This window comes from Tamandua tetradactyla, chromosome 5, assembly GCF_023851605.1.
Source record: "Tamandua tetradactyla isolate mTamTet1 chromosome 5, mTamTet1.pri, whole genome shotgun sequence".
Classification (NCBI taxonomy): domain Eukaryota; kingdom Metazoa; phylum Chordata; class Mammalia; order Pilosa; family Myrmecophagidae; genus Tamandua; species Tamandua tetradactyla.
In genome coordinates this window covers 56,438,516-56,451,831 of record NC_135331.1, presented here as the reverse complement: position 1 = coordinate 56,451,831, position 13,316 = coordinate 56,438,516, and the positions used below count along the sequence as shown (strand labels likewise).

The following is a 13,316-nucleotide window of genomic DNA, read 5'->3' as shown; positions in this document are numbered from 1 at the left end:
CTTGATTGGGGCCTATAAAAATGATTAGTGGTTACAATTTAGGATTACCTACTTTGTTAAATAGGAGAGTTTCAATGAAAACTGGCAACTCTTAATCACTTACAGACCCTATCTGGGTATTTTTTGAGTAAGGAAAATGGAGAGTTTTTTTCTAAACTTCAGATTACATCATGGATCTTATAGTGAAACCAGGTGGTATGTGGGTGGTTCTGGAATGTTGAATTGCTCATCTCTGCTTTAGTCTGTGGTTCTCTAATCCTTGCATGGACATTAGCTAATTAAATCTATTTACTGATCTTCTCTACTTATTAGGGAACAATCTGTAAAATTTAGACTCGACATTTTTCTTCATGAGACCAATGGAAGCTGTTAAAATTTTAAAATGGCAACAACTGGTGATGGGGAAAGAGTGAACATGAGATATCATTTGTTCTTGTGGTGAATTCAGTAACTGGAATTCTGATTCAGTAACAGGCTGTAATGAGACCAGCAGCTATTAAACAATAAACTGTTAGAATTCCAGGCTGATCACTTGAAGCAACAACAGAAGTGCTGCCTTTGGTTTTTGACTTTTGCCTATTTTGGATCCAGCCCCCTTGCCCCTACCCCAGGATCTTACTGGGAATTCGTTGCACTGCTAATTCTCTGGAACACTATGTGCTTACACTATAAAAGCTTCCTGGGGTGGGGGTGGAATTTAGTGGTAGAAGAGTGAAGAGGGAGGAAATACAGCTAGTTTAGGAAAAAGACATATCATATGAAACAAATTTTTAATTTTTATTTTACATATTTATACATAAAACTTTCAAGGAACCCTCTGAATCCAACAGAATGTTAATAGCACATCTAAAAATGAACCTCAGGTAGTCAACATTCACAAAATGTTGAAAACTGATTAAAATATACATATTACAGAGAGCTACGACATCACTACGAGGCAGGCATGTATTTTTTGACTTGGATAGCACCATCATTTACAGTTCTTCTTTAAAACTACAGTGAAGAATGAAAGTAGTCAATGGGAAAATACTGCTCCAACTTAAAATCTCTAAAATAAAAAATAAAGTTAAAACTACCCTCTTTGATTAACCATGATTTGTGATGGTGTAAGTACTGTACATTTTTTTATAACAATATTTTATTAAAATGCCTGATATTTAGTGGCACAAGTAAAAAATTAAAATAAATTAAGAAGCAAAGGCCAATCACTGGACATTAAGCTTCGGACATTATCAATGACTAACACTGATCTCTGTTTCTGCGCCACCTTTAGAACAGCATTTTTACAAGCACAGAAGCAAAATTAATTCTAGCTTGTCTTCTGGTTGGATGGCCTCTTTTCACTTTGAGGGCATTTTCTCTGCCATGTGCTTCTGCTGACTTTCAGCATGTCTGCAAAATTAAAAGATACAATTATTTAGTGCTAAGAAGAAAAGAGAGACCCAAACTGCCTTCTAATCAACGGCTAGAATATCCTTCACTCACAATGGAATACACAGGAACCAAGGAACAGTCCTTTATTCAAATCGATTTGACTTCTTTGATCTTTATATTCTACGTACGATTCCTTCTGTATATAATAAGACACCAGATTCATCTGGGGCTTGTGGATGTCACTACTTTGAGAAGAAAAAGTCTATGTTTAAAGTTGAAAAGAGGTAAGAGTCTGGGATAATTTGTTCAACAAATATTTCATAAGTGCCTTCTAGGTACAGCCACTACTCCTGGTGCTGGGGATTTATCTAGAGCAAGACAAGGATGTTGCAGGGCAGGCTTCCAATGCAGACAGCCAAGAAACAAACAGCAAGCAAAGCAATGGAAGCTTGAAAGGAAGGGCTATGCAAAAAGTCCAAACAGTTACTAGGTGACTGTCAAACACACAACACACAAACCTAAGTATTGCGTAAGGCTCCTAAAAGGAACCTGGAGCCAATAATATAATTTCATTCTTACAAAAACTAATGTCTTCCTGGCAAATGGGAGGCCTTTGTGCTTGTAAAGATTTTCCAGGTTTGCATAAGCTTTTTTTTTCATAAACTGAATCTTTAGGGTGTGATCATGGCATTGGGGACAGGGGTTGGTGGGGAGGGGGTGGGGGAACTGAGGCTTCTCATTCATTCCCACTCTAGTATGAGCCATGAGCCAAGGTCAGGCCAGCCTGGCAGCCTGTTGGTGGACACGGGTGGGCACGGATGACCAGGCTGTTTACATCACTTGAATGGGACTAGTAAATGTCTTCCTAGAGAGCGGTGGGGTCTGAGGCTGCAGAAGACAACAGCTGTGAAGAAAGATGTTAAGAAATGATAAATTTGGTAAGAGAAAAACATCTACGGGGATGGTTTTCAGCTGTAATGGAAGGTGTGGGGACATTTTCTGTGTGTTGCCTACACTTAGGTTTTATGCAAAGTATTTCATATCTATAGTGGAGGGAAGATAAACCACAAACACTTTTCAGAAACAGGGAAGTGACCAAAGTGTCCCTGCCACACTGAGCAGCTCACAAAGGGTGATATTCATTTAACAATAAAGGAACTCAGGAAAAAGATATCACTGGCCCCCTCTATTCCTTAAAAAAAAAAAAAAAGTATCCCCTTTAGCAGGTCTTGTTCATGTGTACAAAAGAACTTGATTATTTTCAAGTGCCTCATTTAAACAAATTCAACTCAAGAAATTTTTGATGCCCAGTGAGCTAAGATTCCACCGTAGCTAATTAAATTACACAGGTCTGACAGCAGTTTGTTAATGATATGTGTATATGTATGTATATGTGTGTATATGTGTGTGTGTGTGTGTGTACATATAGCCAGGGGGTTGCTGAGAGAGTAGGTAGAAAACAGCTTCAGAAAATATTCAGATCTGGGTATTATTTTGAGGCAAAGTCAAGGGTGACTTTCAATAAAATTTTAAATAGAGAAGAGAAAAAATTTCAGTCTACAGAACTAAAAGGTTCTCATCAACTATTTATATAGGGGTCCTTATTAGGGTTTGTTTCCTTTCACGCCCCGTAAAGGCTGTTTTCTTTCAACATTCATTATTGAAGACTTATTATGTGCCCGACAGGTTCTGTGCTAGGCTCTGGGGACACAGTCATGAATAAAATGCTCTTTGCTCTGCTTTCGGAAAGTTTACTGTCAGGCTGGGAGACAGCAGGCAAGTATAACACGGCGTGATCAGGACCCCCAAGGAGGGTGGGATGTGAAAAGAAACATAAAGAAAAGGGACTTAACAATCCTGGGGGCTGGGGGAGGGGTGCCCTCCGAAAGATGTCATCCAGTTCATGGGTCCTAGGTTTTGGCTGTGCAGCAGGATTATCTGTGGGGCTTTTAAAAAGCCTGATACCCAGGCCACAGTTCAGAATAATTAAGCCAGAATCTCTAGGGGGTGGGAACTAGGCATCAGTAATTCACAAAGCTGCCATGAGCAGCTGCAACTGAGGGTCTGATCTGAAAAAATGATCTGAAATGACAGCTGGGAAGGTAGAATTTTGACAGGTAAAAGGAATACATGAACAAAATTTCCCAGCAATCTCGAACTGCCACACTCTCAGGTTTCTGGGACTGGATCTGGCTGCAGGACTCAGGGAATGCTACCTACAGGGATTTTTAAATATTTCAAGGTCCCTCCTCTCCCCCCCTTTCCCCCCTAAAAAGAAAAGTTACCTTTCTGTAACAGGAACGGATAGACATGCTTATGGCCAAGTGGAAGGTCCTGCAGGGACAGTCCCTGCCTACTGCTAGATTGCTCGAATTTAAAGGGTCACCCCAACACTTTTAAAAATGAGTGACCCCTTTCTTTTTAACCCCGTGGCCCTGCCTGCCCAATTTCCCATGATCTCACCCTCTGAAAAGTATAAATAATTACACTGCAAACCAAGTAATAGCTTGACACTCTGAGAGAAAGGGAAGAGCTCCTCCATGCCCTCCCTGGAATGAGGAATCCCAGGGTTGCTTTAAAGGGCAGAGAAAAATCACCACTGATTTTCCATGATCTTAATGGTATGCAAATTTCTTAGACTAACGAAAAGGGATCTTACGGTTATTGATGCAGTACTTGGATACATCTGTAGATGGCAATAATATTATGTGAGGGGTATTGCGACATTTCAGATGCAGGCAGATATGCTAAGAAAGTAGAAGCCTACATTTTTTTCTTTTGGTTTCTGTTAGGGACAAAGCAATAGAATATTTAAAACATAAAAAACCAGAGTGCTGCTCATGGAGCTTAAAAAAAAAAGCCTAAACATAGTTCTGTAGCATTTATTTTGTTTTCAAGCTTCTTTGGGATGGTTCTAGAACAGTGGTCAATTCCTTATGTTATTAAGACAGTGTTCTTTTTTGGGGAGGAGAGCCTTCTACTCCCTGAGTACCATTTCTGGGATTAACAGCAATCAAGTCCTAGTTTAAAAACTTCATATGGACTATCTCAGCAAAGGTGTCTTAATAAACATGAAACTGTAGGAATTTTTAAAATATTTCGGGCACTTTTATGTATTCACCGTGATAGCAGAAAGTGCAATATCCTGACTCGCAATAGCCTAGTTTCCTTATTCCCTAAGGAGGGATGCATTATCTGCCTCTTCTCAGAGACGTGGCTGGAGCTGAGCCCAGCTGGAAACTTAAATCCTGGAGTTTCCAAGCAGTGAGAACAATATGGTGACACTAGCGCTGCTGAAAGATATCAGTGTCACTGCCTTCTGAAATGGGATAGGCGATCAAGAGTCAGGTCGCCACACGGTTGTCGTGCACTGGGAACACACACCAGTGTGGAATGGCTTCAGGCCAACTGCCTGGGGACAGCTCTTCCATATAAAGTCCTATTATGCCAGAACTGCTGACCTGGTTTAGATGGAGGAGTAGGGAGAGCAGATGCATTGACAACCCATCACTAGGGCAGGATGGCTGTTAAAAAGGCAGCGCATTTTGTAGGATGGTGTTTTGGGCACTTTGCCTCCATCATAAACAGCTGAGATAAGCAGAAGCTGGAAAGGTTGTTCATGGGAGCAAGGGTGGAGGTTCTCCTATGCTCGTTCTTGCCCTAATTATCAGACTTCAGATCATCCTGGCTTCGCGTCTCCTTTGGAAAGGGCGACGAGGCACTGACCTGGTCAAGTCTTCGATGTCCACCAGCATGGCGTCTTGCTCTGTGTGGAGCTCATCTCGGATGAGAAGCAGCTGGACCAACTCTTCATTCAAACCTGGGGCAGAGAAAAGAGTATTATGCAGGAGCTAAAACTGCACCACAGTTAGAATGTGTACCTATTCACAGACCATTACACGTGTCGGAAATACATAACCACACACAAACAGCCAAACCTAAGAGGACAGTGATTTTTGTAAAAATGTCGGCTTCTTCTGTGAGCATCTCATAAGCCTAATAGAAGTCATCAGTTTGAGACCTATGGCTAGTTGGCAGAGCTATAAAGGTGCTGGAAGAAAAGGAGTAGAATCAGAAGTATTTCCAATTTACATTCATGTTAAAATGAGAAAAGAAATCATTAGTGGTTAGGAGAATAGCTTGTTAGGAAAAGCGAGATTTTGTTTTGAAGACATGTAATCCCAAAAGTCTGGAGCATACAAAGTTTTCCACCCTTCATCTTTAGGATGCTCCTGCCACAGTGAGACTGGGGGAAGCTGTGCCTACATCACACACCCAACTGGGAGGAAGGACGTCTCTGCTGGAATGCTCAGAGGCTTCACACAGCTCTAGAGAAGGTGGCCAATTGATGTGCAGGTTATTCTAGGAAAAAGTATCATCTCAAGATATCGGAAAGCTAGTTCTGTGGAATGGCCAGACACATAAGATGTGAAGAAATAACCCTTGACATCTCTGTACAACCAGGTGCCAAGCAAGGAAGACTGTCATTAGACCATATACCTGGAATAAAATACATGCATATGGAAACATTACTGATCCGTACAGAATGAGCGCGCTGGGTTAATTTGGCTCCTATCCTTGAAAAAATATGAACAAGCAAAGGGCTCTCTCTTGTTATTTTTCCTGCGAGGAGCTGAGAATTCAAGCTGCTAGGTCTGGACACATGGGGTAGAGTACTCAGCTGATGGGTTGTGGACAGGGAAACAAAAGAAAGAAAGTGGGGGCTTTCAGGTTGACTCCCCCTTGGAAATGCTTTTAGAGAGCCTGCCTTCAAGTAAGGCATTTATCTGCCTTTAGGTTCAGACTAGTTTCCAATTTCAAAAAAGGTAGGAGAAAAAAAATCAGACAAAGAGGTCTAAAATTTTATCTACCGAAAAGGACTCGACGGCAATTTTATGAAAAAGTCTACGGAAGATATTTCAGGGGTAAAATATAAAAGAAAGTCTTTTAAATCCTTGAAAGAATAGCAATCCTAGTAATTTATTCTCAGCAAAAATTAAAACATAGTTGTTGAGTTTTTAAAAAAATCTCATGAAATGATGGTTTCATAATTAAACCGTTAAACCCTTTCTTTTGATTTTAAGACAATACTGAATGCATTAACTTGGAACTGAGTATGTCCAATTCCAGTTTCTTTCCAGTGTGCTCCTGAGGTTGAGTTTTATATTGACACTTAGCAGAGTGCCTGCATATGTGAACCTTCGGTGCATAGGAAGTTTTTTTTCCCGTATGAAATTTTTAACTTTTATTATAAAAATTTTCGAACTGACACAAAAACAGAGAGAACAGTTTAATGAATCCCCATGAATCCAATCAGCTTCCACAATGATCAACTCAGCCAATTTTGATTTGCCATTCCCCCTTCTCTTACTGGATTGTTTGAAAGCAAATTCTGGACATTATATTATTTCATCTATACATGCTTCAGTATGTATCTATTACAGGAGCTTTTTAATTTAAATTCACATAACTACCATGCCGTGATCATAACTAAAGTAAGATAAAATATCCAGTGTGCAAATTTTCTGGAATGGCTCATAAATTTTCTTTTTCAGTTGGTTTGTTTGACTGCATTTAGTTGGCATGTCTCTTAGGTTGCTCTTAATCTGTAAGTGTGTTGGATTTTATAGAATCATCGATTCCAGAGGCTGGAGGGATCGTGGATTTGTCTGGCCTAACCACACGGCCTAATTGAGAATGTTTTCTTTCATCAGGCCAAGCAACATTCCGTTCTCTACATGACCAATACTCTCAAGCGAGTACCACTTACCATCCTTTCTCAACCTTCCTTATTCAGGGGAAAAAGGCTCATATTTTGTCATCCTGTAATTTTCACATATTGGTCACATATACTTCCACCACCTGGAGACCCACAAAATAAACTGAATTTGATTTGATGATACACAAGACAAATTTACATATAAGTGAGGTTGAGAGTGTAATTGTATAGTAAAGGATTTGCAAACACTGAATTTTATTCTGGTCACTGATATTTAAGGCCAAATACATGCCAGGCACTATGCCAGTTGCTGGGGACTGAAGAGGAATAAAAAGGACCTGTAACTTCTGTGAATCTTGAAAAATCCTTAAAGGTCCTGAGCATTTTATAGTAAAAGAAAAAAAAAAGAAAAGAGCATCGTGATACACATCCTTTTCTTGTGCGCATACAGGAGGCACCCACAGAAATGTCATAGAAAGGAAGTGAATTAAGCAAGTAGTACTACCACGTTATATATATATATATGATTTTTTTTGGGGGGGTGGCTGGATGTTCTGGGAATCAAACCCGGGTCTCCCCCATGGAAAGCGGGTGTTCTAACCACTGAACTACCCGCGCACCCTTTACCACATTAGATTTTATATTTAACATCCCGTTTTTTGAGGCCGCTTTACACTTACTTTCTATCTGGGAATGGAGATCGTTGACTATCACTTGTAGCTGCCCAATAGTCATGTCTCTCAGGTCAGTGGGTTTTAAACTTCTTTTCATCAAGCACTCACTTATATGAGGCATGTGCGGGAGCTGAGGATACAAAGGGGAAGTATGAAACAGAGTTCGCAGGTATTCTGGACAGAAGATCCTGTTTTCTCTTAAAAGACCTACCCTTCGTTCACCCACTTCAATCTGGGTTCTGTGTTTATAAGTTTCTTAGTCTGTGACTTCCCCAGCACAGGAACTGTGATATCCACACTATACTATCTAAAACACCATGTCAAATGCTTTCTTGAACACAGGCTGTGTGACAACGAGGAGTAATTTATTAAAGCTACAAATGAATAGCCAGGAGGTTGAATAATATCAACAACATGGGAAGTTAATAATGTCAGGTACTCTTTATTAATTTATACCATGCTATAAGCACTGTACTATGTGCTTTATGAATGTTATCTGATTAAATCCTCATAATCATGCTCTGAGACAGACAGTGTTATGAACCCATTTCACAGATGAGAAAATTGAGACTTAAATAACTTGCCCAGGACCCCAGAGCAAGCCCACAGCAGAGCTAGACTTAAACTCCTGAGTCCAGGGCTCTTAACCACTACACTATATTGTCTTGTGGAGAGCGGGGAATGACAGCTATAGCAACAGTGAGTTTGTTTGCTTCTTAAACTGAGATTGCTTTAAAGGAATTTAAATATTTTAATGACAGCTAATGTTGCCCTTAAGCAACACAGCAGATATGAATCCAAAAAAAGAGTTGACTTTTATAAAATAGGTGGCTTATGTATCTTTCAGTGAGATGCTAGGAAAGAAAAAGAAACAAACTTAATTATTTCTCAATGACAGTACTTTTTAAAAAACTGCCTTGGAGAAACCAAGTTTGCATCATCCTGGGAAAGGACGGGGGTGGCGTCAATCATTTGCAGCCACCAAACACTCGGCTGCTTTTCAGCCTCTGCTGCTTACAAGATCAGCCACTGGAGACTTTTTCCTGTTCTGTTTTTCCACTTCTACTTGCATTTTGGCCATTGGTTTGGCCATGGCGAGGGCCATTTTGGCTTCGGCTTGCAATTTCTTTTGCCTTGTGAGGAAGTCCATATCATCCAGGGACTCGGATTCCTCTTCAGTAGTGTCTCTATCGGAATAGGAGGAGCTCTGCTTGCTCTGTGAAGGGAAAAAGAGCAGCCTTCAGCTTTCCATGCCAGCAAACGCCCGTTTGCAGTACCGCTACACTGCATCACTGAGCCCTCTCCCAGAGTGCCTGGAAGCTTCCTCCAGGAACTCCACTCGCTGCTTGATTTGATCTCTACCAATCTCAACTACCATGAAAAAAAAAGACATTTTATTTCCTTGGCGTCAATAATAGACTCATTTTAGCACAAATAGGAAGAGCAATATAATTAATCGCCAGGAAAAATATATTTATGACAAACTCGAGACATTTCTTTGATTCTTGGTCTTAAAACTTATGTGAAGTGACCAGGCACAGCAAAACATCTAAGCCCAGACTAAGACAGTGTGTGCAGTACAGAGTGCCGTTGCACTGCGCACTCGATGACTAGTGTGGTTTCCTGTTTGTTGGTCTTTGGTAACAAAGGCAACAGATAAACTTCACAGAGAGGAAACAATCTGGTAAAAAGCACTGGTGATTATTAAACCAATTTTGCAAGATATACGAAAGGAATGACTAAGGAGAGCTTTACAAACAAACTCCCTTGCTGGGCTCTCTGAGTGACAGCTCTGTGCCAGCCTCCTTCCCCCGATCTCCATGCTTTTTTCCTAGTGTGATTTTTTTTTATGCTGTATGGTGGGGATCATGTTTCATTCTTTTTCCATGTGACTATCCCATTATTGCAGCACCATTTGCTGAATATTTTTTGGAGGGGGATGTGCACAGGCTGAGAATTGAACCTGGGTCTCCTGCATGGCAGGTGAGAATTCTACCACTGGATCTCCCTTGCACTGCCCCTCCCTCCTTGCCTTTTTAACCCTGTCTCCCTACAAGCCTGTGTTCTTATTTCTAAGCCCAATGGCAGAGGGAATGATATTTAGCCCATATGTTCCTTGTGTAATTTTTTTTTATGCTTTAGCTGATTTCTCTTACAATTTATTACAAAAGCAGTCACAAACTTGAACAAAGCTTTTGCATCCTTGTTGTATCACAAGTTTGATTTTTCGATCATTGTCAAATTTTAGAAGCATGCACTTTCTTTTCTCCAACCTTTGCAATGTTTGTTCCTAATCAAGAAGAGAATAGCTAAAGGACCAGGAAAGCATAAGATGGACCTTCAGCTGGGAGCTTGTCAGACTCACCATGGGAGACAAGGGAGTGTCCAAGCTTGTTTCGGTCTTACTGTCGTCGGCATCGCTGTCCTTGTCACTGCCACTGTCATTGACAAAGCATATCTGCAGGTTCATCCCGCTCTGCAACCTGGGCAGAAACAACCGGGACACTCATTCTACTTAGCACTTTGTTACTTGGCTGCAACAAACAGGACTGCCTCATTTTACTAACTAAAAGTCGTTTTCTATGTTCTTGACATGGAGAAGTGAATGGTCAACATCCCTCCCAACCTGTAGCTGAAAACTTTTATTAGCAGATTTCCTAATATTTTAGTAGGATTTTTCCAGATCAGTGTCACAATGCGTGAAAAATAATTTAAGGCCAAACATTGTAGCACCCAGCACTATATCAAATACAGTTGGCAGACAAGAGACAGCACCCCAGGGTCACAGTTGAAAGAAAGACTCCTCCCCCCACCCCCCCAACTAGAAAGAAAAGGGTCAGCTGAAGGAAACCTTTATTTAGGGCATTTGCCAAAAGCCAACAGAGGCGGCTCATTTATATCATTATGAAAGAAAAACACCATAGGTTCACCCTAGAGAAACTTAAGGAAACCCAAAACCTGAAAGGCACAATCTTAGAACACAGCAAGATGCTTCAGACCGCCCCGTGCACACACAGCTCAGAGACGGAGACCCCTAGAGAGCTCATTATGTTTGCGGCTGATGCCGAACCTCTGGGAGTGATGATGCTGGAAATGTGCCCACAAAGAGGAGCTTGGCTGTGGAACTACATGCTCAGCCAGTCTGCAGAGGTGACTCTTTGTCCAAACCTTCTTTTGAAGCCAAACACATTTCAATGCTGTTTGGCGATAAAGAGTTTTTAGAGATGCAATTTTCTCAGCACGCCTAGTAGCCCCTGTCTCTGTAAGTAAGCTTAGAGAAAGAAAAGGCAAAAGGAGGCTCCACAGCAAAAAGAGATCTTAAGGAGGCTTAGCTAAGCCAGGACTGGGGTAGAGGACACAGAATTTGCTGTGCATTATTGCTGCCAAGGGGAAGGAACACAGAGGGCAGTTTGTCTGATAGCTGGCATGGGTATTTGATCTCTTTTATTCCAATGGGTAGGTATGCTTTGTAGAAATTCCTCAAACGACTCATTTCAAGGGGCTTCTTTGATTAAAAACAATGCAGAATCCAGGAAAAGAAAACCTCCTGAGTTAACACAGGCACCGGGATTGTTGAGGTATGCGCTGCCACCTATTGTTAAATTCTATAATTACTGAAAGCCCCAGCTTATTTCTCCTGGGGGGAAATGCAGCCTGTCCCGCAGCATGTCGAGATCTATTCCCTCCCGTTCACAGTGCAGGCAAGGAGAGCCAATGGGGAGTAGAAGGCAGCAGGTTCCACCGTGATGCTTGGACTGAGGTTCAGAATCCTCACGCCATTCTACAAGGCACGTGACTCAACCACTATGAACCTCAGTTTCCTCATCTGGAAAATGGGATGAATAATACTCCACTCGATATCTGGTAGGACCGACTAAAACAGTGAGCTCAAGGGTTGGCACAGGTTAGGTGCTCTATCCACGCTAGTTATCCTCCTTTCTCTAGTTACTGAAAGCTTGGGCAAAGGAACACAGACTTTTAACGCTGATGTGACTTTGTAAAGGGACCTTCAAAGCCACTTACTCTACCTCTCTCCTAGTCTCTGCAATTCCTGTGGCACAGTCAATGCTCCGACAGAGTGTACTTGAGTTGTCTTTAACATCAGACAGCTTGTCCTTCTGTGGGCTGGAATGTGCCTCTTTAAACTTTCTTCCACTGCCCCCCACCCCCTGAGAAATCTACTATGTTCAGCTCACCCTTTGATCCCATATAAATTAAGTTTAAAATTTTTAATATCTGTAGTTGGTTTTAAGAAACACCATGCCATTTACAATAACAACACTCAAGATTTATAGATTGGAAGATCATGGGAAAGAAAACTGAAAATTAAAAACAGATGCATTTTAAAGACTAACCTAATTCAAATCCAGGATTTTCTATGTATTGACTAGATAATCTTGAAAACAAGTGTCTGGTCACTGGATACACAGATAATGAAAATATAAAAACAACCCACAGTACAATTACAAAGTAAGGTTAAAGACATCCAAAGAGATATATTTTCACTCTGAAGAAAAGTTTGATCAATTCAGTGGTTTTGTTCCGAGCTGACCTTTCCATAAAGGACAGGCCCAGTCCTAGATTCAGCCATTACATACAGGGTTTCTTACTCAGGAGAGGCATAGAGGAAAAAAAGGGAAGGATTTAGCAGTCTGGGTGAAATGAAAAAACGCCTCAGGTGGAAATTCAGAAAATCGCCTTAGTACCCCATTACTACCGCGGGAAATTGGACAGAGCTGCTTACAGGGTTGAGGCTTGTAATTCCTTATAGCACTAAACACCAAGAGTGCTCCTCTCAGGAAAAGGAAATTCTATGACATAACAGCTAATGGTTCAGAGGGGATTTTAGTCGTAAAGACATCTTAAAATGGGCTCAGGTTTCAAGAAGGATTTGTCCGCCTTTAGCCTTTAAGCAGGCTTAATGAAGTAAACAGCTTTGGGCGGAACTTCACCTGGCTGCCAGGCTGCTGCCCAATGCCTCTGTGTCAAGGAACAGATAACCCCTGTCCTGGGAAACCTCCGGCCCCGGGGGTGGGTGGCCCTTCTCGAGGTTCGCCCTGAGTCCCCAGGCAGTCAGCCAGTCCTGGATCTCTGCCTCCCCTTGCAGCTCATCTGGCCTCACTTATTGCCAGGCTACATGGACCTGTGGAATGGAGGCTGCTAGGGGGTCCACTTTTCCAGATCTTTCAAGCACAGTCTATCCTCATCTTGTTAATTAGCGATATAATTTCAAGGTATCCAATTCAGGGCCTCTTGATGTTTGGGGGCATGTAGCAGAGATTGTGTGCTAAAGGCTGTTTGCAGTCTGCCTCGCCTGATGACTTGATTTCTCAAAGGTCTGTTTCCTGTCTATCCCACAGACCTCTTCTCCCTCATGCACCACGCAGCGACTAAAAGCAAGCTCGCTGTCCCAGGCCACTAACAGGGAGCACCAAAGGTCTGGAAAGAGGGTGCTCTTGATGGAAAATGCCCAGGAAACATGAGGAGTCAGAGGCTAGGGATGTCTTCTGGATGTCTCAGTGTGAGCAGAAGTGGGTAGAGGCTGCTGG

The 13,316-nt window shown here is 41.7% G+C and overlaps 1 protein-coding gene across 8 annotated transcripts in view; it reads right to left on the bottom strand.

The window, feature by feature from the left end:
- Positions 1-758: 758 nt before the first annotated feature.
- SCHIP1 (schwannomin interacting protein 1) overlaps positions 759-13,316 on the bottom strand; it is a 173,293-nt gene continuing 160,735 nt past the window's right edge. For all 8 annotated transcript variants that reach the window (XM_077160903.1, XM_077160900.1, XM_077160902.1 and 5 more), the window contains 5 exons: positions 10,133-10,250; positions 8,786-8,983; positions 7,774-7,897; positions 5,101-5,194; positions 759-1,392 (listed from right to left, as the gene is read on the bottom strand). In XM_077160903.1, the coding sequence (XP_077017018.1) occupies positions 1,341-1,392; positions 5,101-5,194; positions 7,774-7,897; positions 8,786-8,983; positions 10,133-10,250 (586 nt within the window). In that variant the 3' untranslated portion in view covers positions 759-1,340. The remainder of the gene's footprint in view (positions 1,393-5,100; positions 5,195-7,773; positions 7,898-8,785; positions 8,984-10,132; positions 10,251-13,316) is intronic.